General features: G+C 43.6%; 1 protein-coding gene and 1 long non-coding RNA gene across 8 annotated transcripts; one reads left to right on the top strand and one right to left on the bottom strand.

Moving 5' to 3' along the window:
- Window positions 1–1,398: 1,398 nt before the first annotated feature.
- FLVCR1 (FLVCR choline and heme transporter 1) lies at window positions 1,399–17,463 on the top strand. Its single transcript, XM_064414263.1, has 10 exons — window positions 1,399–2,436; window positions 5,651–5,795; window positions 6,336–6,476; window positions 6,785–6,852; window positions 7,095–7,198; window positions 8,324–8,434; window positions 9,456–9,561; window positions 9,777–9,888; window positions 10,407–10,474; window positions 11,846–17,463. Exons 1-10 carry the CDS (start codon window positions 1,414–1,416, stop codon window positions 11,906–11,908), a joined length of 1,941 nt encoding a protein of 646 aa, XP_064270333.1. The 5' UTR covers window positions 1,399–1,413; the 3' UTR covers window positions 11,909–17,463.
- LOC135297089 (uncharacterized) lies at window positions 5,039–26,024 on the bottom strand. 7 transcript variants are annotated; one of them, XR_010359112.1, is made up of 3 exons: window positions 22,780–25,786; window positions 7,934–20,832; window positions 5,039–5,351 (listed from the first exon to the last, which is right to left on the bottom strand). It is a non-coding gene; the product is annotated as an uncharacterized LOC135297089 (long non-coding RNA). The 7 variants fall into 7 exon arrangements; XR_010359108.1 differs by lacking the exon at window positions 5,039–5,351 and having other exon boundaries at window positions 14,846–18,180; window positions 19,854–20,832; window positions 22,780–25,941; XR_010359111.1 differs by lacking the exon at window positions 5,039–5,351 and having other exon boundaries at window positions 14,846–20,054; window positions 20,146–20,832; window positions 22,780–25,939.
- Window position 26,025: the final 1 nt, after the last annotated feature.

Below are 26,025 nucleotides of genomic sequence, written 5' to 3'. Positions count from 1 at the left end.
ATTGCTACAGTACTTAGAACAAGTAAGATAGAGAAATGGAGATAAATTTACCAAGTATCTGATCTTACAGAGGAAAACTAAAAATAAATCAGGCTTTCTCTTTTGGCATGAACGAGAGAGGCAAGAAGGGCCTGAATCTGACATAGGTAACTTTAATTTTAAACAGCAGATTTCTTGCACACAACTGTTACCTGAAAATTCAGGACTACTTACAGTAGTCTATAAAATTCCATGGTGCCTGCAATCATCACTGTTGCTCAGCTAAGTGCTCAGGGAAAGCAAACATAGCCAAATTAATAGTTTGAAGCATGTGTCTATATTATTATCCATACTGTAAATAAGATCAGGAGCCGTGGCTTACATAGGTCAACTGGTCTTGAGTAAAATACCAGCTCCTAATTAGTGAGGGTACTTAAGACTGGTGGCTGAGTGTATCCACAGCCCAGACAGATCTGATTAGCCTCTGACATACCCATGAACAATGTGCAGTGTGTTATTTGCTGAACATGTTCCAAACGATTTCCCACAGAAAACAGTAAAATACTATTAACATTATTAGCAAACTTAAATATTTCTGTATTTTCTTCTTACACTTTGGAGAATAATCTGTCTCTTTATTAGGGGACACTGCCTGCAGCAGCAGAATTGCAAACAGTGACAGGGGCTGCCAGACACTGCTCCTGTGCAGACACGAACCAAGCAGGGTTTGGAGGAAGATTGCTTACTGAAGTGATATCTATCCCCCTCTGCACATGAGCCAGACAGCCAGTTTTCTGGGGTATGTGTCAAATCAAATTTCAGAGGTTGAGCGGAAACAAGGAATGTTTTGCCTGCGGCTCTGGAGGCAATGAAGGACTGGGGTGGATGCACACGCCCTGATATGCTGTGTAGTGGCCACCTTCTGCTGCAGTTTGGGCCTCTGTCTCTGCCCATCCATCTCTTATCACCGCAGTACAAGTCTCTGCATCACCACTGTAAAGAGACAAATCACAATACAGCGCTGGAAGGCGCTGGATTTTCCCAGGATGTGCTGGAAGCGATGTGGCCTATGTGTCCCTGGCACAGATGGTGCAGCAGCCGAGGTGCCCTGCCTGTGCCCAGCAAGAGGGCTGAGGGCTGAGCCACAAAGCACCAGTCTGTGCCCACCCAGCCTTGCCTGGGCCGGGCGCACCAGCCGCCAAAAGGGTTACAGGAAGGAGGTGACGCTGCTCCTTCCTTGGAGATGTTGTGGGGATTATTTACATCATTACTATCGCCCAGACATTCTCCCGCAGCCAGCAAAAGTCACACAACCTTTGTAAGTTCCGTTTAAAATGTGAGCCTCATGTGTGTGCACATACACCACTCAGATGTTGGGATGTGGGGATTAAAGCGGAGCAGGACAGGAGCAGGAGTGCAGGGATTGTGCAGATAATGAACCACGAGAAAGATGGACAAAGAAAACGGGAGCAGAGGTGTGAACAAAACAACTATCTCTATCTCTATCCTTATCTATATCTCTATCACCTCTATCTCTGTATATCCACACACACACACGCACTCCCAACACTTCCAGCAGCCCGGACTGCAGTCCCTGCCCACCGAGCCCCCCACGGCCGCAGCAGCGCTGCCGGGCCGGCCCCGCCCGCCCTCGGGGCCGCCTCCCGCTCCTCCCGCTCCTCCCGCCGGGCTCGGTGCCGGGCCGGCCCCGGGGCGGGGCGGCGGCGAGCGGAGGCACAGCCAGGTGACCTTGGCAGCAGAGCCGGGCTGCGCCCGTCGCCGCCACCGGGGAAGCTGGGTGGGGAGACGGCCGAGATGGTGGAGGACGGCGGCGAGGAGGAGGCGGAGGGGGAGAGCGGCGAGGCGCCGGCGGCCGCGGCCCCGCTGCAGCGCTGCAATGGCTTCCTGCCCGGCAAGGAGGCGGCGGGCGGCGGCGGGGCGGGCGGCGGGCAGCGGGCGGCCCCGGAGGCCGAGGAGATGCTGCCGGCGGGCGGCGGGCGGCCGGAGGCGCGGCTGGAGACGCGGCTGTCGCGGCGGCGGCTGGCGGTGCTGGCCGTTTTCAGCTGCTACTCGCTGGTGAACGCCTTCCAGTGGATCCAGTACAGCATCCTCAGCAACGTCTTCGCCGGCTTCTACGGCGTCTCCTTCACGCAGATCGACTGGCTGTCCATGGTGTACATGGTGGCCTACGTGCCGCTGATCCTGCCGGCCACCTGGCTGCTGGATGCCCGCGGGCTGCGCCTCACGGCGCTGCTGGGCGCGGGGCTCAACGCGGTGGGCGCCTGGCTCAAGTGCGGCAGCCTGGCCCCCCAGCGCTACCCGCTCACCCTGGCCGCCCAGGCCGTGTGCGCCGTGGCCCAGGTCTTCATCCTGGGGCTGCCCTCCCGCATCGCCTCCGTCTGGTTCGGCCCCACCGAGGTCTCCACCGCCTGCGCCGTGGCTGTGCTGGGCAACCAGGTAGGGCCGCAGGGGAGCGAGGGGGGCTGCGGAGAAGGGGGGCTTCCGTGGAGCTCGGCATCGAGTTAAAAACGTGGTGCTTAAGTGGGAGAAGGCTTTCTCCAGGATGTGGTCCTGGGAGAAAGTGGCCGGGAGAGTGAGCGCGGCTGCCCGGCCGGCGAGGCGGTGCAGGAGCCGGGCCATGTGGCAGCGTGTGGCAGGCGGCTCGGCTCGCACATTGCCAGCAGCTGCCGGCGGTACCTCAGGCGAGAACCTTTACAGAAGTGGTCCTGCTCCACTTCCTCCTTCTCTTGCATTTTGGCGCTTGGATTCATTTGACTGGATCCACCCCCGGCTGGAGGGGTATGAACTACGTGAACTCTCATGAAGAGCCCCAGCGACAACATATATCGGTTTCTGCTCTTTAAAATATGGCCTCTAATTGCCAGGTGCCAGTAGTCAATACCCTGGTGACTCCTGAAGTTTTGTGTAACGCTGTGATAGTTCACATCACTGTTGGGAGCTGATAACTGAGTCACGGATTTCCTCAAGCTCCCTGATCCTGGCCAGTTTCAGAGAGCTGGAACAGGTGCATCTGAAAGCACAGGTGCAGGTATGATACTTTTTCCTCCTACAGCCTAATTCTCACCTCCTGCCACTGTCCCAGCTTTTTTTTTTTTTTCCTTGTCCTGTGGCAAAAATTTGCAAAGATTCAAATCAGCATCACTGATGCAGGCTGAGGTCATAGGTAGGGTTTGGTTAAGATAATGGGGGATTTGTTTTTTATCATGTGAGTCTAATGATTTTATGTTTGTGCACTTTGGATTATGACAGCAGTGACATTCATTTTACATATTTACAGTTAGGGTGTACCTAAACCTAGCTGACTCCTCATTAGCTGATACCTGGCTGTTTGTAGGTCCTCCAGAACGTTGTTTTTTTTTTTGCATTGAAGCTTTCCAGTGTACAAGTTAACTATCTTTTGAACTGAAGATTTCAAAATATGTTGGTTGTTTCAGCAGTGAGGCAAAAATTTTGGATCTGTATCCTGGTATGAGGTTAAAGGTTTCTTTGGGCAACTAAATTTCCACTCTTCCTGACAGGCACCAGTCCTCCCAGTAGCAAGGAGTTACCGGGTTTTCAGTTCTGCAGTAGAGTGTCAAGTATCCAGGTGGAGTCTGAAACTGATGCTTCACTTGGATGCTGAGATGTGGGGTTGAAGTGGTGCAGGACGAGCGGGAGAGCAGGGATTGTGTGGATGGGAACCACAAGAAGGATGGACAAGGGAAACAGTATCAGGATGTGAACAAAATAAGCTGTGGATATTTCTGGAGTGTATTCCCCTCCAGAAGCTAGGACTGATCTCAGTGTGCCTGCTGAAGTGCTTGCTGGTACTGTGTCAATAGAACAACAGAATTTCTCTATTCTTGCATTTTATTTCCTTAAAAAGACCCCTAAAAACTCTGAAAAGCTAGATTGAAAGAGTAGCAGGAAGTTATGCACTTGGAAGTTAGAGGTAATGTCTGTGTATCCCACTGCAGTTCCCTTCTGCACAGGCATTCCCGCTGGGTCTCACTGCACTGATAATTGCACAGTGTGAACTGTGTAAGAGAACAAGTCACTATAACCCACTCACTGCACTGGATAATGGCACAACATGAACTGTGTAAGAGAACAAGTCACTATAACCCACTCACTGCACTGATAATGGCACAACATGAACTGTGTAAGAGAACAAGCCACTATAACCCACTCACTGCACTGATAATTGCACAACATGAACTGTGTAATAGAGCAGGTTGCTATAACCCAGCCAGCTGTTGGTCATTCAGTTGCTTATCAGATTGCTTATCACACAGCTTCAGACTGTGTGAAACTTCAGAGCTACAGTGAGCAAGGCCGGGACAGCAGGCAGGGGAGGAAGAGAGCAGTTATCAAAATTTAGATCTCACTTCTTTGGAATGCTGACAGTTCTCAGCTGGAACACAGATCACTGGGAATGCAGCGATGTACCTGTCAAGGGTTGTTAGGAGTGCCAGATCTCCACAAGTATTTAACATCTTAAATGAGGCACACCAAACTCACTGGAACACTTTCTTCTGGCCTTAACCTCTCTAGATGTAAATGATGGAAAATGGTATCACTTGACTTTGTTGGAACATTGTAGGTACTGCCCTGGCTCCTGTTGGGGGAGGAAAAAATAAACCTAAAGAAAAAAGTAATTGTGTGCTCAGTTCATGTTTCTGGGGTTCATGTACTGAAGAGTGAGGACAAAAGGGAACAGATTCTTCCTGTGACCACTGGATACTGTGTCAATATGATGGCCTGTGGGAAAAAATGTAGCAAACCCCTCATCAGGGTATGCACAAAGGGTGTTTCGTAAGTGCAGCGGCACACCTCTAATGTGCGTGCTTTCTGATTGTTGGACTTGTTACTGTAACAGTCTTTGGTGCTCTTTTTTCATTTAATTTTACCTAAAATAAATGTTTCGACACTTTAAAATGCCATTTAGTTTTGGGGGAGCAGAAGACAGAAATTGAAGGATAGCCCAGGACTTGTTCCTTCATGTTTTAAAATGCTTTATATATGTATATACACCCAAAATTTCAGTCCCCGTTTTATGTCTCTTTAATGCAAAATCAGTTATTACATTGGAATTCACTTCACACACAAACCCACTACTTCTTCATTCTGTGATTTTTATTTATTTCCTTAGCAATAATTGTTGAGTTTGGTCTTAATAAGGATATTCCTTTTCTCTGCTCTGTCTGTTCTTCAGTAAACCTTGCAGTCAGGCTTTGCTACTGTAGTGGCAGGAGCATGACATCAAATGAAGAACATTTCTACAAGAGTAGCTGGAATCTTCTGTCATCTGTAGTCCTTCACTTGGAGGATGACTGATACAAATTTATGTTCGTGCATGGTACTTTCACTTCCTGTGAAAGATTCTTGTATAAGTATGAAGATCCTTGTATAAGTACTATGTGTAGTGTAAATGTATACACTAAGTGTGGTATTGTAGTTCAATTGAGAAGTGAAAAGGTTACACCTGCATTATGGAAGATCTGGTTGTAAAACAACATTGAGAGCAAGTGGCTCAGAAGTGTGATACTAAAGTTGTATTAATGCTTATTATGATAACAATTCTGAATTCTACCTGGTAAGGCTTTTCACTTCTGTTAATTTGTATGTTCAGAGGGAAATGACTTTTGGTTTTCTTTTCCTTGCTTTACAGCTTGGTACTGCAATTGGCTTTTTGTTGCCGCCTGTTCTGGTCCCAAATACACCGAATGATATTGATCTTATGGCACATAACATCAGCATCATGTTCTATGGGACAGCGATAGTGTCCACGCTTTTGTTCTTATTAGCAGGAGTTGGTAAGTGTTTAAATTACTGGAATTTACATGCTGGCCACAGGGGGTGTTTACAACACCTCACTTTTAAAGCAGCTGACTGCTCAAAGTAGTGGAGGTTACAATTTCTCCAGTTTGTGTTCACTTATTAGTTGTGCCCGGTTAAGCAACAGCCATTTCCCTCTATGTCGTGCTTCACATGGGGCGATTTCTTTCAGATTATTTAGTTCTCTTAGTTTCTTTGCTGCAAGGACTTATGATATAATGTGAATTCACTCTGTTTATCTTACAATTTATATACAAAGGTCCTGAGTATTGCAGATGAAGTCTGTCTTTGACCATATTTTGGTAGTAATCAGATATGACCAGATAACACATCCTTTGTGGATGTGACTCACTTCTTCCATGAGAAAATGTAGAATTTTTTTCTCGTGGAGTTGTTAAAACTACAAGTCACTCTCCTGAAATTCATCAAGCTGAAACACTTCCCAAAAAAAACCCCAAAAAACCCACATTAGTTTGGTAGAGATGAAGCAAAAATTGTTCCTTCTTCTTTTTCCCCAGTGTTTGAAGAAAAGCCCAAATACCCTCCCAGTCACTCTCAAGCAGTCCTGCAAACGAAACCTCCTGAGGATTACTCCTACAAGCAGTCCATTATTAACTTGTTCAAAAATATTCCATTTATACTTCTGCTAATCAGTTATGGTAAGTGGTGCTATCTGCTTGTACTCTGGCAGAAAGGTTCAAATGCAGGCCAGAAGCACATAGAATTTTAATTGTGGGGTGTTTTTTTTTATGGGAGAGGGAGTATCAGGCTTTTATTTACTCAGGTGCCAGTGCTGGAAAATCCGTAAGGATGCAAAATATCACTTATAGGTCCAGTGAAGAGATTTTACCTGGCACATAAAAGGTTTTGTGTTGTGAGTCTTACATGGCAGAAGATGAATTCTTTAGGGTAAAAAATCACCATGGCTGCATCTGGAATAACTGAAGCTTTTTTCTTGGTACTGCAGGTATTATGACTGGGGCATTTTATTCTGTCTCCACATTATTAAACCAGATGATAGTAACTCATTATGAGGTAAGTTTCTTGGCTCTTATATTTCCCTTTCCCACTGTACATTTGCAGAGGTGATATTTATTTTGTAGGTGCTATGTGTGCTCAGACATTTGGTTTCTTATGTACCTTTGTACAGTTTCTTGTGCCATACAGCTGTGGGAGTCATAGGAATGTTTGTTTGCACTTATGACTGCCAAGAGGTCTGAACTTGACTCTGAATGGAAGCAATTATTAATGAGCACCATATAAATATTTGTTGAAAGGGAGAAGAAGTGAACGCTGGGAGAATTGGCTTGACACTGGTGGTGGCAGGAATGGTGGGTTCGATTATTTGTGGTTTGTGGCTGGATTACACTAAAACATACAAGTAAGTGTGGGTAGGCATGTGTGGGGTTAGGGGTAGGAGAGTGGTGCAATTGCATTAGGAAAATGCTCCAACATAAGGGCTGAAATGAACTGCTGGTGAAATGCAGTTGGTCCCTGACCTTTTAGTGATCTTGATGGAGAGAAGTTTCTGTGGCTACAGCAAAGCTTGAGACTCTTACTGGTTATTGGTTAAAAGAAATGAGGGAGCAGAATGCAAAGGGGTTTGTCATCTACTCCTGTCTCTTCAGGAGTGTAAGAAAAGCACTGTAGGTCCTACATACAGTGGCCAGGTGGCCCAGTGGGCTTCTTCTCCTAGGAAAGCATAAAGTCTAAAAGCCTGCCCTGCATTGTTTTGTAAAATGACCAGCTGATGGATTCTTGATTTTTTTTGTGCTACTCCTGATCCTATTAGTAAGTGTAATATTTGCTTTAATTCAGGGGATGACCATGGAGCAGAGCTCTCTTCTGGGGTAGGAGCTCCTGGGTCCATAATCCATGGAGTGGTGCCCCCAGGAGTGAGCGCTGCCCTGTAGCACTGTTTGTGATGGAATAGTTCTCCCCTGTGACTCTTAGTACATTATGTGCCTCTACAAGCCTAATGGATGTTAATGCTGTCGATTGGCTTTGTTTCTGCATGTGTTTTGGCTTACAAATATGTGCTTTAAGAATTTGGAAGACATCCCTTCTTCCAGATTCAAAATAAATAGACCACTGTAATGAGATTTGTTTGACTTACCTCTTGGTAGGCTGACATTTATTGCTAATAGTGTTGGACTCAGCTGCTCCTGTGTTGATGTATTGTGTAATGGGCAGCACTGCAGAATGGCCAAGAGGTACAGAATAGCAGAGAACTAAAATAGTCTTAAGGTAGTAGAATGTGCTGTGATTGTCCATTCTCTGAGAGTTTGGATAAGTGTCCTTAGCCTTGAGTGAAGCAGCCAGATAACCAAGACAATGAAGGGTTCAGTAATGGATATGTGCTCACTGCATGCTAAGTTTGAGGCAGAATTACATGAAGCAAATTTTATAGCTTTAGAATGTAATGTTCATGTTATCCTCCATGCTTCAGCAATGTGCTGTGGCCTGCTATGAACAATGTTAATTTTTTGTTGTTGTTGGGTTGCAGGCAAACTACTTTGATTGTTTACATTCTCTCTTTCATTGGGCTGCTGGTATTTACCTTCACCCTGGACCTCGGATACCTTATAGTAGTGTTTGTGACCGGAGGAGTGCTTGGGTGAGCAATTAAAGAGCACTACAAGACTTACTGCAGTTCTGTTCTGAAAAATATTTAAATGTTTTACCTAGGTAATTCTACTGTGTATTCTGTCACCATGGTCTCAGCCTATGCCTTTAGCTCAGAGTACAGATAGGGTTTCAGCTTCTGAATAAAGCTAAAGTAACTCACTTTTCAGTAAATCTCATTTATCATTTTATGGACCTAAGAGAGGTCTCTGTGAGGTCAATTTGTTTGGTTCCAATTCAAAAAGCTGTCTGCAGTGAAGTTGAAGCTTTCTCTTGACCAGTGTGTAGGTGATTAATTTAACTGAGCAGATCTAGGAAAACTGGCTTCTCTGCATTTTCATTAATCTATACTTTGATAGCCCAAGCAACATGCTGGTTGCTTTGTTTGCTGTGCTCATAGATATCCAATCTAAAAGCCTCAAGAGGTGCTGAAGGAGTGCTGCTGTATTCAGACATAGAAGTCAAGATAAAAGCAGAAAAGTCATGAGAGTTTCAGTTTAAAAACCAATCAACCATCCTCCCCTGCATTAAGCGTCTTCTCTTCCCATTGTTCATTGGTCCCCTCAGCTTCTTCCATTGCAGCCTCCAGCAGGTGTTCAAGTGTACAGCCCCACTCCCTACTCATGGTTTTTTTGTCCTCCAGCATGGACATTGATCAAATGATGATATTTGTGTATGGCTTTCATATGAAAGTAATTGGCTTCAAGTATGGAGTGGCTTGCAGACTCCCTTGAAAAGGTTGTTTCATGTGTATGGTAGTTATGGGAAATAAGACAAACATGCTTTAATAGCTTTGCCCTAAAGAGAAAGATGTGTGGCTAAAATTCTTGGATCACACTGAGGGAATGAAGCAGTCACTATTATTTGGAATTATTGAGTTCTGTTAAGTCATGAACACAGGACAATTCAGAATACCAGCTAATTCATAATACCATGCGTGTATGTTAGGTTTTTTTAGCTGTAGTAACAGATGAAGACCACACCTGTCATCCTCTTACTCTCCTCTTCAACAGATTCTTCATGACTGGCTATCTTCCACTTGGGTTTGAATTTGCTGTGGAAATTACATATCCAGAGTCTGAAGGCACTTCCTCAGGTCTCCTTAATGCATCAGCACAGGTTACAGCATTTTATTTCTTCAAGTGAAGTAATGTTCAGGAATGCCATGATGCTTAAGTCTAGAAAGGCTTTCTTAGACTTAGATAAGTCTCTGTTTTGTTGCTATAGTCCTGGTTTTTTAAAATTCGATTTCTATAAGATGTGACCTGGAACTTTTAAAGGTAAAATTATGACTCTTTTCTGTGGTCCTGATGAAGTAACTTGTTTGTTTACAGATATTTGGAATTATCTTTACACTTGTTCAAGGAAAGCTCACAACAGACTACAGTCCTCGTGCAGGAAACATCTTTCTTTGTGCTTGGATTTTTGTGGGCATTATTTTAACAGGTAATTACATGTGCAAGTAATGGCTTCTCTTTAATGTAAAAATGTAGGTGCTTTTGGGATGATGTTGTTAATATATGGACAACCATCTGACCCCCATTTCTTGAGACATGTCTTGAATTTGAGACAGATGTCCATCTCCAGAGTGGGGTGAGAAATAGAAATAAATGCACAAATGGAGGCAGTTTGCAGTTTTCCAAATGCAGGAAATTGCTGATGCACTCTGGAACTGTGCCAGTGTGTATACATGGCGACTCACAAATGTGCTGAAAGTGCTGAATTGTGAAGCTTTTCTTTAAGTGCTTGCAATTTAAAAGATTTTATTGTCAATTCCTGCTTTGTGTGCTTTGTGAGGAGCAAGTTCCAATTGTCAGTGAGTTCAAATTGCAAAGATTGAATACAGGTTTTTTGAAAATGTGCTGAAAGCATCTTCTGTGTGCTTGCAGCCTGCAAACATTTCCCTTAAAGTGCATGTCACTGCAAAGGTGTGAACCAGCTTTGTTTTTTCCTTCTTTTCTCAGCCTTAATAAAATCAGATTTGCGAAGACACAATGTGAATTCAGGGATTATGAACTTGGACGTCAAAGCTGTAAGTGGTGACTCTTCTACCGTGATTGTATTACCTGCTTGAATGCTTGACTTCTACTGGCATAAAAATATCAGCTGCAAAAGAGTACTTGACAAAATCTTATGACTGATTCCATGCTAGTTTTGAACAACAGAGCCACATGGGATGCTGCCCTCACAAATCAGTTTCTCTTCTTAACTCCCATGAAAAAAACTGAAAAAACTTCTGCTCTCAGATTTTTTTTAATTTTTAAATTTTTGAGTATTTGAATTTTAAGTGGCTAATAATATTTTTTTATTGCTTGAATCTTGCTTTCTCATAATAGCAGGGTAGCATTGTAAATTGTGAAGCCTTTTTGTTTATTGGGCTATGAGGCCTTCCTATAGAGTATGTATTTTATTTAAAATGTCTGCAGTCCCTTCAGATGAAGTCAGTGTCTGATAAACAGAAGCCAGGCTGGAGTTTCTATGCAGTGCTGGGTTTGTTCTTCTGCTGGCACTCTCAATTTAAAGGCAGAGTGAGCATAGCATTTTCTGATGATCACAAGGCTCCATGTTTCAGCAGCTTTCCCAAACTACTACAGTTACTAGGAGAAATAAAGCTCTCAGTTGAAAATTTTTTCAGTGCTGTGGTTTTTGATTATTCGGATCAAGATATGAGACAGCTTTTAGGAGTCACACATCGCAAGATCCTCTGCCATGTTTATTTTTGTGTAGGTGTCTTATTTTTGTGTAGGTGCATGCCCACCAGCTTTTGATCATCTGTGACCGACTGCACACTGTTAGTGTCTCTATGAGATTCAGAAACTTCCAGGCTGGTGTGGTCTGAGCTAACTTGAGCCTGAAACCTGTTCGCAGCTTCGTGTGCTCAGTGTGGCATCCTGTGGGTTTCCCAGCCGGGGTTTTGGCTGTGCATGATTTATCTTCTTTCCATTATCACCTCGTTAACTAGCCTAGGTCATCACAAAGCTTCATTCCTATTAGCCACGGTGTAAGAAAAGCTGCAGTCCTTGCCCTGATGTTGCCATGCATTATTGAGACCCTCCTGGGTTAATAATGTTCAATATCACTTTGATACTGAGCCTTGATCAAGATTCTACTGTGGTTAAATGTAAAAGAGAAAAAAAATGGGAAGTTAATCTTTATGTGACATATTTATATGCCATAAATATATACTTTAGAGTTATGCTAAGAAACTAAACTATGTTTGGTCTGTTTTATTATAAAAATAAGGGAAAATAGGATTTTATATAATTTGCTTAATTGGGCTAATTAACTACTTGTACTGTTGAAGCCTAACCTAATAATTACCCAAGAATACTGAGTTTGAGAAAAATTCTGTTGAATAACAGCTTAATTCCTGTTGTGTTTTTACTTTTTTCTCCTTCTTCAGGTACCAGTTGACAGTCCTGTAGAACCTGAAAGCACTACATTAAAGATTCAGTCAGATTTATGAGGCTAAAGGAAGGTGACACAGAAATGCACAAGTTTGGTTAGATATGGAATGATATGAGCTAGTGTAATCACTGGATTTGTGTGTATGAGTAGTGAAATGTGTTTGTTGATATTGGTGGTAGTTGTGTACTGGAAGCTATGAAGACGCTCAGTTCGTTTTGCTCAAGATGCAAACAATTCACCTTTGTATGGAATATTTATTTTAACATTTTCAAGTCTTGCAGTTTCATTATTAAAGAGCTGTGTGAACACTCTCCACCGTAGGGAGATGTGAATTCAGGATGCATACTTGAAAAAAAATCAGGAATCTTGAAGTACAGTTGTCATGATCAGAAGTATCTAATCTTTTCTTGTTCAGTCTTGCTGGTGCATTTGAAAGTCAAAGAGTAGGGAAATGTACATCAGGAGGATGTTCACGAGTTCATTTTTTATTTTAAATGTATCTGTGTTTGAATATAAGCCAATGATTCCTTCTGGAAAACTGATAGCACAATACTGAAAACAAGAGATGACGTGTGTGTTTCATACTGGCATCTGACATTTCTTTTGCCTTGAAACTTCTTTATAGGTATCAGAAGGCAGATAAGAGAAAACACTGTTCTTGCTATAGCTTCATTGTAGCATTTCTGGGGAGATTTAACAAGTTTCTCACTAGATAAATTGGAGAAAAAAACATTTCTTATTAAATACAGTAAAAAGGAGGACAAAGGCCTTTGATATCTCTGTTATGAAATATTTATAAGCAATGGAACACTACCACACAAGTTTCCTTCATGGAATATTTTGAGTGCTTTCTCAGTTAAAGAGAGAGGAGTATGTGTTTACAAAGAGCCAGTGCCTTTACTTTGTAAAGAAGATCCCTGCCTCATCTTGAGTTTAATCAGTGCTGCTGAAGAAATTCCATTTTGTGTGTTAAACCTCTGAATATTTGTGGAGTATCAGAAAACGTGTTCTGTCCTTTTTATGAATTGTATCGCTTGTCTCATGTGAAATTCCTGTGCTTGTGTAACTTAAGTCATTGATTTTGCAGTTTGTTAAAAGCTATAAGGATGACTGAAAAGAAAATAATGATATTTTCACTTTTTCTGATCAAATATTTTCTTTTATACCATCTTAGCTGCTGAATGAGCAGACATTATTAACAGTAATTTAGTTACTTCATTTATCTGGATTTGGGATGGGGGTTTTTCAGTGCAGTGCTTTTGAAAATTTTCTCCTTTACCCACAGAACTGATAGCACTACAATAATACTATTGCTGGGAAAGTCAGGCCTGGGTTAGTGGACTTTTTGGAAACATTTCATTTTTAGCTCGGCAAACTGAGCCTGCAAGTTCAGTGCTATCAATGGTACTGTGTCTTTGAGTTCCCACAGATGCAGTGCCATCCAGAAGGTGGAATCCTACTTGAAGTTTTCCACAGGTTGTTGCAGTTGGGGATGGGGAATTATTTAACTCTGTGCTGTTTTCAGCTGGGCTAGTTAATTTTCTTCACAGTGGCTGGCATGGGGCTGTGTTTTGGATTTGTGCTGAACACAGGGTTGATAACACAGAGATGTTTTATCCTTGCTGAGCAGGGCTCACACAGAGCCAAGGCCTTTTCTGCTTTTCATACGTCAGAAAAGGCGAGGAAGCTGGGAGTGCATGGGATGTTGGGAGGAGACACAGCCAGGACAGGTGACCCCAACTGACCAAAGGGATATTCCAGACCGTGTGACATCATGTTCAGTGTATACAGTGGGGGGCAGAAGGAGCAAGGGGGGATGTTTGGACTAATGGTGTTTTCTTCCCAAGAAGCCATTGCAATTGGTGGGGATGGCTGAGCACCTGACTGCCCATGGGAAGCAGTAAATTAATTCCTTGTTTTTCTTGGCTTCTGCTTTCCCCATTAAGCTGCCTTTATCTCATCCCATGAGTTTTCCAGTTTTTACCCTTCTGATTCTGTCCTCAATCCCACTGGTGGGGAAAGGAGTGAGCAAGTGGCTGCCTGGGGCTTGGTGGATGGCTGGGGTTAAATGACAACAAACTCCAAGATAATCTCTAAGTACAATAAATATAATTAAACGCTTTTCTTTTTCTTGTTTTGCTGTAGACTCAGGAAAATCCTTTTGTACAAAAAGGGCCCTGAAAAATTATCTTTGTAAGCTTAGCCTCTAAATGTGATGATCTTGATTTAAATGATGATCTTGATTTAAACATTTTGTGTAATAAATGCTTTAGACAGGGAAAGACCTATCAGAATAAACAAAGAATAAACTTGGAACACTTGCCTTGCCAAAAAGGGTTCTTGTCTCTTTGCTAGGTCCAGTGCAAGGGAGAAAATGGCCAGGCCTTGCTGCTCCTGGGGAGGTGAACTCCAGAAGAGTCTACTGCTCAAGCAGCTGAATATAGGAAAAGTCACTCTTGGCTATTCAAATGGCAGGCAAGGGTATAGGAGTGAAAGTAGAGATGCTTTCTATATGTCAGTCCTTTACACTGAAGCTGCCCCATCAAGGGGTGTGCAGGTTTTCAGCCTGACTCAGAAGAATGAAAGTTTCTGCCTTGTGACATATGTGGATGGCTTTTTCCTTTGAAAAAATGATAATGATGTGCCAAAATATATATATGTTTTTCATCAAGATACAGATACAGAAAATATTTATGTTCATGGCCCATGCACGGTTGCTTTGACTTTTGGTGTTGCAAAATCTTAACAAGATAATATTTTTGTACTTTTGGGGAATTGTTTTCAAATTCCCCAGTGGAAAGTCTTTGGCAGTGTCCAGGATGTTTGCTGACCTGTTCAGTATAAACTGCTCAAAAGAAAAGACTTGAGTATTTTTGTTCCATTCTTAAAATTTATATTTCAATTCCTTTCTTTACTGCTAGTTTCCAGTTTCTCTAGTTATGTTCAGCTGATTATTGAAAAAATATTCTGGTTCTGGCTCCTTGTGTTTTTTATCTTCTGCCAAATTACTTGGCTACCTTCTGAAAAAGTTGAAAGAAGATTTTGGCTTGCTGGAAACCCTGCTGGGTCCCTGAAAAGAAAATATTCCTAATAATGAAGGCTTAATTACATCCTGAATTTAATATTCCCCTTCTAAAAGGAGCTTGAAAGTTGGAAACCTATGAGCTATTTTCAGGCAATGACGAAGTATTTAAATGAAAGGCTCAGCAGCAGAATAAAAAGCCAATAAAGAACAAATCAGTATTTTTTTTATGCAATAGTCTTACCATCTGTCAAGAAATTGAGGTTCTAGCTCATGGCAGAAGTAAATTTGGAGTAATTGAGGCCTTGTGGATTTTGCTTTTAATTTTCAATTTTTGGGTTTTAGCAGAAAACATCCACTCAATCAAACATAAAATCATAGCATGTTAAGAGGGTGGAAGGGACCTTAAAGTTTATCTGGTCCCAACCCACCTGCCATGAGAGGGACACCTCCCACTAGATCAGGTTGCTCAAGGCTCTATCCAACCTGGCCCTGGACACTGCCAGGGTTGGGGTGTCCACAACCTGCCTGGGCAACCTGTTCCAGTGCTTACCAACCTCACAGTAAAAAATTTATTCCTGATATCTAAATTAAATTCCCTCTCTTTCACTTTGTATCCATTCCCTCTTGTCCTATCACTACAATTCCTGACAAAGAGTCCCTCCCACTTCCCTGTAGTCCTCTTCCCTCTACTGGAAGGTTGCTATGAGTTCTCCATGCAACCTTCTTAGCCTGGAAATTCCACATGCATTTGGAATTGCACATAGGGTTTCTGACTCTCAGCCTTCAGATCCTGGCTCAGCCCCCCAGCAAGAGTAGAGTTGAGGACTAAAAATTCTAGCTGCTTAAAAAAAGTAATTGTATCATGAATTGAATTGCACATCAACTAGGAGAAGATGGTGTAAGAAACCAAGCGAGAACAGGCATCCCAGTCCCATGCATCAGCTTTTTCTTTTCAATTTGCTTTTTTCCCACCTGTTTCAGGAGAGCTCTGGAGGATGCGAGAGAACACACACAGTGGGGAGCATAAACAAGGGAGCTGCCCCCAAGTTCCCAGGAGCCCAGCAGGTTGTGCAGTTGATAACTTGCAGCTACAAAATTCGGAGATAAGCGTTAATATTATTTCTTACCTGTGTGGTTCTTCCCAGCCACAGTAAACTTTTGGTCATTTCAGTGGAAGAGACTCAGAGAACATTGACACATTTTTATTTAGGATTCCTGCCACAGCCTTAAACCCCTCATTTGTACTGGCTGGGTGTGAAAATACGAGACCTGTAGGATGGAGTCTGGAATTGCTGGTAGGTAAGTCCCTCAGAACAAGTATTTGTAGATGGGTGTTTGTCTTTAGTAACACCTCTTTCTGTTGCTAAATGCCTATGGTTTATGAGGAAGAAAGAACAAGGGAGGAAGTAGCAGGAATACATATAAATAATGTCAGATTAATAGGGATGTCTTGAGAGGCTACCTACAACAGAGGCTAGACAGTGTTAAAGGAATAAAGTATGTATTTGTTAAAAAGGCCTTCAGAGGATAGACCTTGGGTCGTACAAGAGCCCAGCCATGGCTACACCCAAGATGGACTACGGGTCACATGTTTTCACACTTTTATAAGTTTTGGTCCATTTACATTTTGGGGTTAATTGTCCAATTACAGCTTCAGGTTATGAAGTCCCATCCTCCCAGATTGCTCTCCTCAGTTATCTGTTGTTTATACCTTTTGGGCCCAAAGCTGCAATGGTGTCCTTGGTTCTCAGGCTGGAAAAGGATTGTTTTGTCAAACTAAACTGTGAAGAGAATTTGCTAACACTTTATATAAACTTCAGAGTTATATACTAATGCAGTACAGAACTAATACAGTACAGGAAGATATGAAAGTTAAAACCTAAGGTATCAATAGGGCTTTTCTAACTTCAGCCTCTTGGTCATCTCTTTTGTTCAAGGCAGTATGTTGTTTCAGAGACAATCAGTGGAGTGTGTTTCAGAGCTGCCAGCCCATGTTGCCTAATGAAACAATGGGTTTTTGAGAAATATTTGTACTACCTTGTGCATCTACAACTAAGTGAAATTGGGTTAAGCTGTAAACATTTATTGCTTTCCTTTTCCATTTTGTGAACTCACTAGTTTTTCTGTGTGAATGGGAGTGTGTGACCTTTACAGTTTTTGTCTTTCAATACATGTATGTACCTTCTCAAGTGTTACAGGCTATTGATGTTTCATGGAGCACAAGTTGTCATTGTACACAATAATATGTGATTGCCCCCAGCCCCACCATTTGGTCTGAATTCTGTGAAGAGGGAAAAGTGATTTTAATGCAGGAACTAGAATGAATTAAGCAAAAAATTTCCTAAGAGAAATGTATTTCTGTATAAGACCCATGTTATATACTGCTCATGCCTTTGTTCTACTCATGAAGATGACAAATGTGTTTTGCTGTAATATTTTGGTTTTGTTAGTGTCCAATTTTTTATTCCAAGAGAAAATTAAAAGTTCCTAATGAATATTCTCTGATTGCAATACTGTATGTATGTGTATATGTGGATGGCATCATTCCTTACCATTCTATGTTACTAATAAAGTGTATAATGCCTAAATTGATTGGAGCCAAGAGTAATATTTTTGAGAGCTGCTAATCTAAAAGCCGCTATTTTTTTTTCCTTAGAACCTGCCTTTTAATGTAGGAGAATATGTAAGTGCATGACTTACTGTGTCATTAATAAACATACATGTATATGCAGAGTGCATGTATGCAGGGTATAGAAATTTATTTTACACAAGAGTATTGGCATCCAGAAACATTTTCTTGGGGCATGGAATTAAAATACTACCATTGGTAGTCAAGTTGTAGTGCTCTAGCACAGAGATTTCTCCTCTGCTTTGGAAAAAGTCTATGAGGAAATAAAAGGGCAAGTTAACCCCTAAAGCAGAGTGATGCAAAGGCAGCTCCTTGAAGGTAGTGCAGATATTATTTTAATAAAGCATTTAATCGCCTAGAGATTATCTGGGGAGAGAGGGTAGGATAACTTCTGAGACAGAAGTGAGACATTACAGTCAGTTATAGCTAAAATCAGAGTTGTCTTCAGTGGGAGCAAAGCAGAACCCTTGTGAACACTCTGCAAGGGTTCTGTCACCTACCCTCAGGCATTTAGCCCAGGTGTGAGCCAGGCAAATTTGAGGAACCTGCTTCAAAGTATGTAGAGTCGTGGTAAGAAAATGTTTCATTTTTTTTTAATCTCACTTCTCCACAACACTGGGATTCTCTCTCAGCTGTTTTGGTGTAGGAGATGCTTCACAGAAGGAGGTTGCACGCGCTGCAGAGCACAGAAAACACAAGCCTTGTGTCATAAAGCAACACTGATATGCAGTTCAACACTGGGTTGAACTTTCAGGTGGGTTCTTCATTTTACGACCAGGACCACAAGATCCTGTTCCTCATATGGTACCTCTATGAAAGCTGCAGGCAATATTCCCAGTTAGCACTGTAATTTAAACATTCCCACAGCTAGGAAGGAATGATCCCAGAAAGTTATTATTGTCTAAAGTTTCTTCGGCATTGGAGTTTTGGGGTTGGTAGTTTTATTTCTTTTTTTATCTGGTTAGATGCTCGGTCCTTCCAAGAAAACACTAGAAACCTCATCGGGTAAATGGGAAATGTGAAGCCATCCCAGCTATGGTTAGTCAGATAATAATTTCTGTAGCTGGGAGGAGGCTTTGTGATCCAAAGCTAACAATTATTACCCCTTCCAGAAAGTGATGTGGTTTGTGCATGGATAAAGTAGGAAGATGCCTAACAGTCCAGCTGCTTCCTGGGCTGGAAAGGTTTCTTAGTAGTCTGCTGGATTTCCTTCTGTCTGTGCTTCACAATGAGCTAACCCTATCTGACCATGTTCTAAATCAATATTTACAGCTTTATTAAACAACAACTTTTCAGAAAACAAAACAATAATATCCTGAACTTTGTAGAAAGGACTTCAGCAGATATGTCACAAAGGCTAAGTATTGGCAATGGTTAGGCATAATTACTGATTTGTGAGTAATTATGTATTTGTGAGTAAGGAGCTAATATCTGCTTGATATCAGGGATCAAAATTCAGCCTCTAGGATGCTAATTTCCAGTGCTTCCTCAGTAAACTGCTTCTGCTTCTAACAGTGCTTAGACCATTAAAAAGGCAGTAAATACTATCTAAAGGGCATTGTCTGTATTGTGGCCTTGTGTTATCAGTTTCCAGAAACAGACACAAGACTACAAAAGCTACAAACTCCATGCAGATGGAAAATCCTGGGCAAGTATTGAAGGCTTCAGAAGTTTTTCTAGCCTGCATTAGGCTGAACCAGAGAGTTCCCATTTTCTTTTTTCAGAATGGGGCAGACCTAAGGTTTTTCAGATGTTGATCACTAGTTTGGTTAAGGTAATAGCGGGAGTGCAGATGACTGCAGAGTCAGTTATTCTTTTAGAAATCAAATTGTCCAGCTTGCTGCCAAGAGAAAAAGAAGTTACAATATAACAGTGCAGCTTCCAAGGCTGTGCATGGCGTTTTCTCCACTAAATATCGGAAGGCAACTTGATTTTCTCAGAATAATTCATCAGCTAGTTCTGAACAACCCTGTAGGCATTAGACAGAATGTACATCCTGTGTGGAATGAAGAGGCACTGTCCCACAGGAGTGAGAATGACTCACCCAGAGATCATTAACTGCCTCCAGGGAACTTGAATTTGTGTTATCTTCTGCTCCCAATGAACAACTGAATTTTCTTTGGGCCCTAATGCTTAAAAGCCTGAAATTCACTTAGAGGCTACTGCCTAAAGCCTAGAAATACCGTGATTTGTCATCTTGTCACTGCCCCACTGAAGCTTCAAAAGGGCAGAGAAGGCCTCAGAAGCTTGATGAAATTGTCCAAACCAGACTGTCACCAGGGGAGATACAGAGGTCCCCCAGCTTTTGGGGGACAGAATGCTCCATGGTCAGTGTGATTTTTCTCTGACTTAATCTGCTCAGAATGCGAGAATCTCATGAGGGTTGAAATGTCTGTGTGCACTGAGAACATTAGGGAGTCTCCTTGAAGTCCACAGCTTGTGTGATTACACAGCATTCCTGGGTTGATTCTAAAGCCAGAAGGTGCTCTGTAGGGTTCAGTTTGCTCTGCAGATTACTATCATTCATGTCATGGCAAATAATGAAGAAGGCTGAAAAAAAAGTAATTTTGCTCCAGATTACTGTATTTCCTTTAAGAGCTTGATTTTTAAAATGACTGTGGTATTTGAATTTTACTGTCACCTTCAGGAACTTGTGGAGCATTTTGATTACTCTTCAATCATTCTCTGGAAAGGGGGACTCTTAATCTGCAGAGCACTGTCTCCCAGGGATGCTTGAAGTGATGCTTCAGATCAAAAATTGTTTGATGAAATCATCAGTGTAGTCATGACACCTTGTAGCACCATGGCATTGAGAACAGTAAATCACACATTTCTCTTTGCAGTTTTCACACAGCATCTCAATTCAAAGGCTTTTGGTGTTTGGGCTTGTGACACATTCTATTGCTAGGCCTAATAACTTTTCCAGTTTACTTTTCTTTCTTCCTGGAAAGAAAATGCATTTGAGGAACTTTAATACATAAACATTTGGTCAGTGTTTCCTAACCAGCATCATACTATTCCTAGAGGACAGAGGTTATCCAGTAGCAGAACTAGACTGCTTAATTTATTTCTGGTCAGCAACAACAATTGTACTTCTAACCTCAAGCAGGCAGGGGTTTATTGCAGTACATTCCTCTCTCCACGAAGGCAGGGATGACTCAGGTGTTCACTTGGCAGTGGAGGCAAGTCCTGACTCTCACCTCTGGTGCCACCACTGGCAGCTCCTTTGTGACAAGGCCTGTGGGAGCTGACGATTACAGAAAAGAAATCTCATTTCTAAGTAGCAGCTTTTTTCAGCCACTACCTGTATTTTTATTATGCAGTTCCCCTGGGAAAAAAAAAAGGAAAAAAAAAAAAAAGAAATAAAAAAGGAAAAAAAAAGAAAAAAAAGAAAGAAAAAAGAAAAAAAAAGAAAAAAAGAAAAAAAGTGATTGTGCCCCTCTGACAAAACGTTACGGAAGTAATTAGTAAAAAAAAAAAATTGCCAATATTCATGGAAGGTTACATTAGTGTTTTCTTTTTTGGTAAGCAGAGCTTGTTGCAGAGAACAAATCATGTGATATGGTGTTGAGTAAGACCTTCACAGCAAACTGTATTGATGTAATTATTTTCCCAAGCTACTGCAATGTTCGAGACTGATACTTTGGAACAAGACAGGAGCAAGGCAGGCTAATTGGGATGCTAATGTTGTACCACTCAGGAACAACAGCTTCACCTCTATCTGATGCCATCAGTTGTAGACCAGAGCGAGGTGACTGTAGGAAGTATGGAAAAGGTTATTTCACTGTCAGCAAAGGGTCAGTCGGGTTACTAGGACATGCTGACCTGCAACTGGAAATGGAAAGTGAAAATTTGCAAACCAGTTTCGGGGAAGGTCTGATTTATAGGCTTTTATAAATCTTTTTTAATGCAAGGAAATCTTGCCTGTTGGACTCTCTGACAACAACTGGAGTCCACCCAGTCCCATCTAAAATAAACACTGTAATGTTTTGTTGCAGTAGAATTATTGCAGGAGATCCTGGACTTGCTCAGGTAGAAATCAAAACATGCTGCTGAAGTTCTTCATTGGTGCAGCCAAAGCAGGTGATGGCTGCTTTTTCTGCTAGACCATTGCAAAATAAACTGTGTGTTAAGAGTTCTCAGAAAGGGCTACCTTGGGGAAAGCTCCAAGGAAGCACACTCTCAGGCATTTCTTCTATGACTTGCTTTTTTCTTTTTTTTAAAGTCTGCTTTAGATATTTATTTTCCCAGTGATTACAGGGAAATTCTATGAGTACAGAAAGTTATTCTTATTGATTATGCAAATCGCTCCTGCAAACTTGTACCAACAGCCATTCCCATATTGCCATGGTTACATCCTTACCACAGTTTGACCTTTCATTTCATCACTAAAAAAATCCCACTCCAGCATGATGTTAAATTTAGAAAAAAAGCACCAAACAAACAAATTTTATATTCCTTTCAAAGGATCAAATGAGGTCACTATGGTCTTTTAAGGAAATAGGCCAATATTTGCATTGCAATAATGCAATTTACTTAAAGCAGGCAAACTTTCTTGACCTGTGGTTTTCTGCTGCCCTCTGCAAAGCTGAAGCATCCCTGTAGGATTAACCATTTTGTACTGCAGCCGCTCTGCTGGCTGCTAAATGCAGAAAAAGCCATTAAGATCACTTGGCCTGACTTTAGCAGAACAGTGTGCCCAAGCTGGTGTCAGGAAAATCCACAAAAGCCAGAGGTTTATGTCCAAAAAGGAGACAGAGGAATCCTGCAACTTGACTCGCATAAAGGGAGGGAGTCCACCGGAGCACAAGCCCGCAAACTTTTCTCTCCCGAGGTTTTGGAGGGCACAGCCTCTTTTTATTCTAAATTCCCGGCCACACCTTGCCCCCTGCCTTTCCCCATTGTCTGTGGCACTAGGAAGGTACAGCCTTCCCTAAATGCCTACCACATATTTCCCCTTGAACCTACTGTTTTACCCCAAAGTTCAGAAGCTCAGGCTTGTGCAGACCCCCACTTGTTTGTTTCAGGAGCTGCCTGGGCTCTTGGAGGAACCTGCTGCCCGCAGTTAGTAGAGGCATTAAGGCCCTTTTCAAAGATGTTAACACCCACACCTTCACCCACGAAATTGTTTGTAAAGGCATCAGCTTTCCTCTCACTGGGCAGGTATCCAGGCTCCAGCTTTTGCGCTGAGTGTTGCCAGCTGGAGGTACTGGGCACGTTTCCTGCTCCACCAGTAACTAATACTGGTACAGAGTTGGTGCCCACTTTTACTGACCTGGGAAACAACCCAGGTCCAGATCTGTCCTGTTACCATCTGATGGAAGGAAGGAGGAAAAGATAAACAAGCTTTTGCTCCCCAGCACTGCCTTGGATGGCAGCAGATTTGAACACTCCCTTCTTACACAAAAGAAAACTTCTTCTGTTCCTAGGAGGGTTGGAACAAAACGTGTCTCCTGCCCCTGCTGCCTGGGCTGCTGGAGCAGCTCCCCCCTGCCTGCCTGCGGAGGCATCAAAGCAAATGCACCAGGGCCAGCTTTGTGGTGTGGCTGTGGCTCTGAGAAGGGTGCTGCTGTGGACCCGGAAAATTGCCACATGGCCTGGCTTGGAGGGGTCCAAGGTTGCAGAGCCAGGGCTGGCCAGGCAAGGCAGGGACAGTGGCAATCTGCTGACCAGCCCATCTTTTGCTGCAGGGCTGCTGCTGGTCTTGTTTCACTTCTGGGTTTGTGGCCCCCCTTGTGGCCCTGGTAGCACAGAGTGGCATTCCTGTTCACAGTGTATTTTCATGTAACAAGGATTGTTGATAGCAGAGTCTGGACAAGGCATTACAAAGGTCTTAGAAAAGGCTGCAGCTGTGCTGGCAAAAGATCTGCAGAGCAGAAAACCACCGAATTTCCATGCAGCAAAGCAGGAGCGTGAGACCCCGCTGGCCATGAGAAGCAAATGACACCAGTTGTCCTTCCCCAGCCTGGGTGCAGCTCCCTCTTCTGAGGCCAGGTCAGGCTGGAGCTGCTGCCCAGGAAAGCCTTTTCCTGCTGGCTCCTCACACAAGAAGGGCTGTTTGGAAACAATGGGTAATAGAGGAAGTGTTTTCCCAGACAAGTCCAAATAAATACATGAATGAACTTCCTCTGCTCAGTATCACAGGGCGGTGAGGGTTTGCTGTGTGGCTGGGCTGAATTCATTGCTGAGAATGCTCTCAGAGGAAGAGGATAGTGGAACTCCTTGTGGGGGTGGCACTTTGGAGAAAAAGTCTGCTTGGAAAAAGTGCCAATGCTGATATCACCTTACTGCCATGGTGCAAATTAAGAGCTATTAAGTTTCCTGCACTTGGTTGTGTAATTGCACTGCAGGGCCTTTTGAATGCTGCATTTAAATGAGTCTGCAATTGGAAATAATGAAGGTTAAAACCCTCTTACATGATGATTCTATGATCAAATTAGTTCCTTTGACCCAGAAAGCAGCTGTGGTAGCAATGAGCTCTGCACTAGGAGTAAGACTGTAGATGGAGGTGCTGTTCAGAGCTAGCTTTAGAAAGGTACAGCCATACAAAGTGGCTGAATTTCAAAGTCAAACAGGTCTGGCACACCGGCACAGAGGCTGGGCAGGAACCTGGTGTGAGAGGAAGACCTGAAAACAGAGCAGGGAGGAAGGCAGCTCTGCTGAGGGTCACAGTATCAAAATTAGGGGGCCCCATGAGGTAAAAGCCATGAGATACTGGGGGCATGATGCATATCCCATCCTGCTTTTACTCATCTTCAATGTCTGTTCATAACTAATGCAAGTGGACTGAATGCTGCAGACTGCTACGAACTGAGCTGTGGTGTCTAAACCTTGCCATGCCCCTTACCTGTCTGGCCAGTGAGAGTCCTTCCCTCTGGCATGGAGCACACCCTGACATGGTGGATGCAGGAGGCTTTGAATTGCAAAGCGCATAGCATCACTCTAATCTTCGCCCTTCCAGGGTGGCTAAGAAGTGGGTGGGTGTAGGAAAACACAGTCTGAAGGTTCCTCTCTGGTCTGGGCAGTGAAGCAGCACTGAACAAGGCTGTGACAGCCACAACATGGTTGCCTGTTCCAACAGGCACCATAGTATACATGGGGATACATGTGACTGCCAGCTTGTGTGTCAGGATCCTTGAGGATGACACTCTGCTGTGTAATCCCAGCACTCCAGGCTCTGTCACATGCAGTGTGTCCCTCAGCTGCTCACATGGATGCCACCACCTGCACTGTTCCATTAGCTCTAAGATCCAGGTCTGAATGATTTTCAGGCTTCCCCCTGGCTCTGCTCCAGTGAACTCACAGACTTCCTTGGCCTTCCTTTCCTTGCACTGTCTTGCCTGAGCCTCCCTTGGCTCCTTGAGAGCCCTCTCCTCTGTGTCCGCAGTCATCTGCAGCCTCCCTGGGTCTCCGTGCTTCATCATTTCCCATCGGGAACTCTTCTTGGTGCTCTCACATCTGCTGATGTTCAGCATCATCTGCGCTGCAGAAGGAGAGACTGTGCTTCCCCTGGGATCCTGCTTCCAAATCCAGCAGGGTGTGTGTGTATCATCTCTGCCCAGCATGGATGCACATTTTCCCTCCAACTGCAGTGTTTGCTTGATGATTAGGGAAATGCAGGACTTAGTGGAAAGGGTGAAGACTTCACAGCAGCTCTAAATCCACTCTGACCTTTACCCCTTTCCCCCAGATTATGTTGCCATTTACACACAGGGTCCCCACATTCAGCTCGGGGAGGTTCCTACACCAAAGTCTCTTGGGTTGAAAGCTGACACTGGGCAAGCCATGTAAGCTGAAGCCCTTGATTTGCTTTAGCTGATGGAACAGCTTTTCGCTGTCCTCCCTTCTGTTAAACCCCCTGATGAGATTCTGGCATACCATGTGGCCAGGGGACAGCAGGGAGGATTACTGGTAGGACTCACAGAGACGTCGGCTCCTGTGGAGAGTGATTAGCAACTCATCATACACTCCTGGCTCCTGAGAGCCTTCGGGAAGCTGATTAAGGCACCGCAGAAATTTATTATTCCTGTCTGGGAGCAGGGGAGATCAGAGCGGCAGCAGTATCTGAGCGCATGGTCAGGGGATGGGAGCGATGTTTTCCAGACTATTTGTATCTGGTGGGGGTCACTCGTAGGTCTAGGAGAAGCACTGACACTGTTGTGCTTGACATGAAGAGCTGAAAATTCCCGTCCGAGCGTGGCCGTGGCCATCAGGGCACAGTGGCGCTGGAGCGGGCAGCACCGCCAGGGAGGTCTCTGCCCGCGCCTCTCTGGGGCCTCTCTCGGCAGCCCTTTGCCTTCGGGATCTCACTGCCACCACCGTACCGCTGAGAGCTTAGCAGGGCATCTTCCAGCTCGGCTGGGAAGAACGGGACAGCCCGGCTCTCTCCGAGGAGGACTCCATCCTCCGGCGTCCATCCCGCAGTGGGAATGGGACGCACGGCTAGGCTCGGGCTGGCCTGGGCTGGGTTCGGTTTGAGGGGATCGCCTCGGTTCGGAGGGGCCGGGCTGGGCTCGGCCCG

The sequence above is a fragment of the Passer domesticus genome, chromosome 3, assembly GCF_036417665.1.
Source record: "Passer domesticus isolate bPasDom1 chromosome 3, bPasDom1.hap1, whole genome shotgun sequence".
Lineage (NCBI taxonomy): Eukaryota > Metazoa > Chordata > Aves > Passeriformes > Passeridae > Passer > Passer domesticus.
This window is presented reverse-complemented; position numbering and strand designations above follow the sequence as displayed.

Excerpts from the sequence above, each read along its gene's own strand:
- FLVCR1 (XM_064414263.1), top strand. The coding sequence starts at position 1,414 with ATGAACCACGAGAAAGATGGACAAAGAAAACGGGAGCAGAGGTGTGAA. Across the intron at positions 5,796-6,335 it reads GTTCTTATTAGCAGGAGTTG|TGTTTGAAGAAAAGCCCAAA; the intron begins GTAAGTGTTTAA and ends CTTTTTCCCCAG. Across the intron at positions 6,853-7,094 it reads TGATAGTAACTCATTATGAG|GGAGAAGAAGTGAACGCTGG; the intron begins GTAAGTTTCTTG and ends ATTTGTTGAAAG.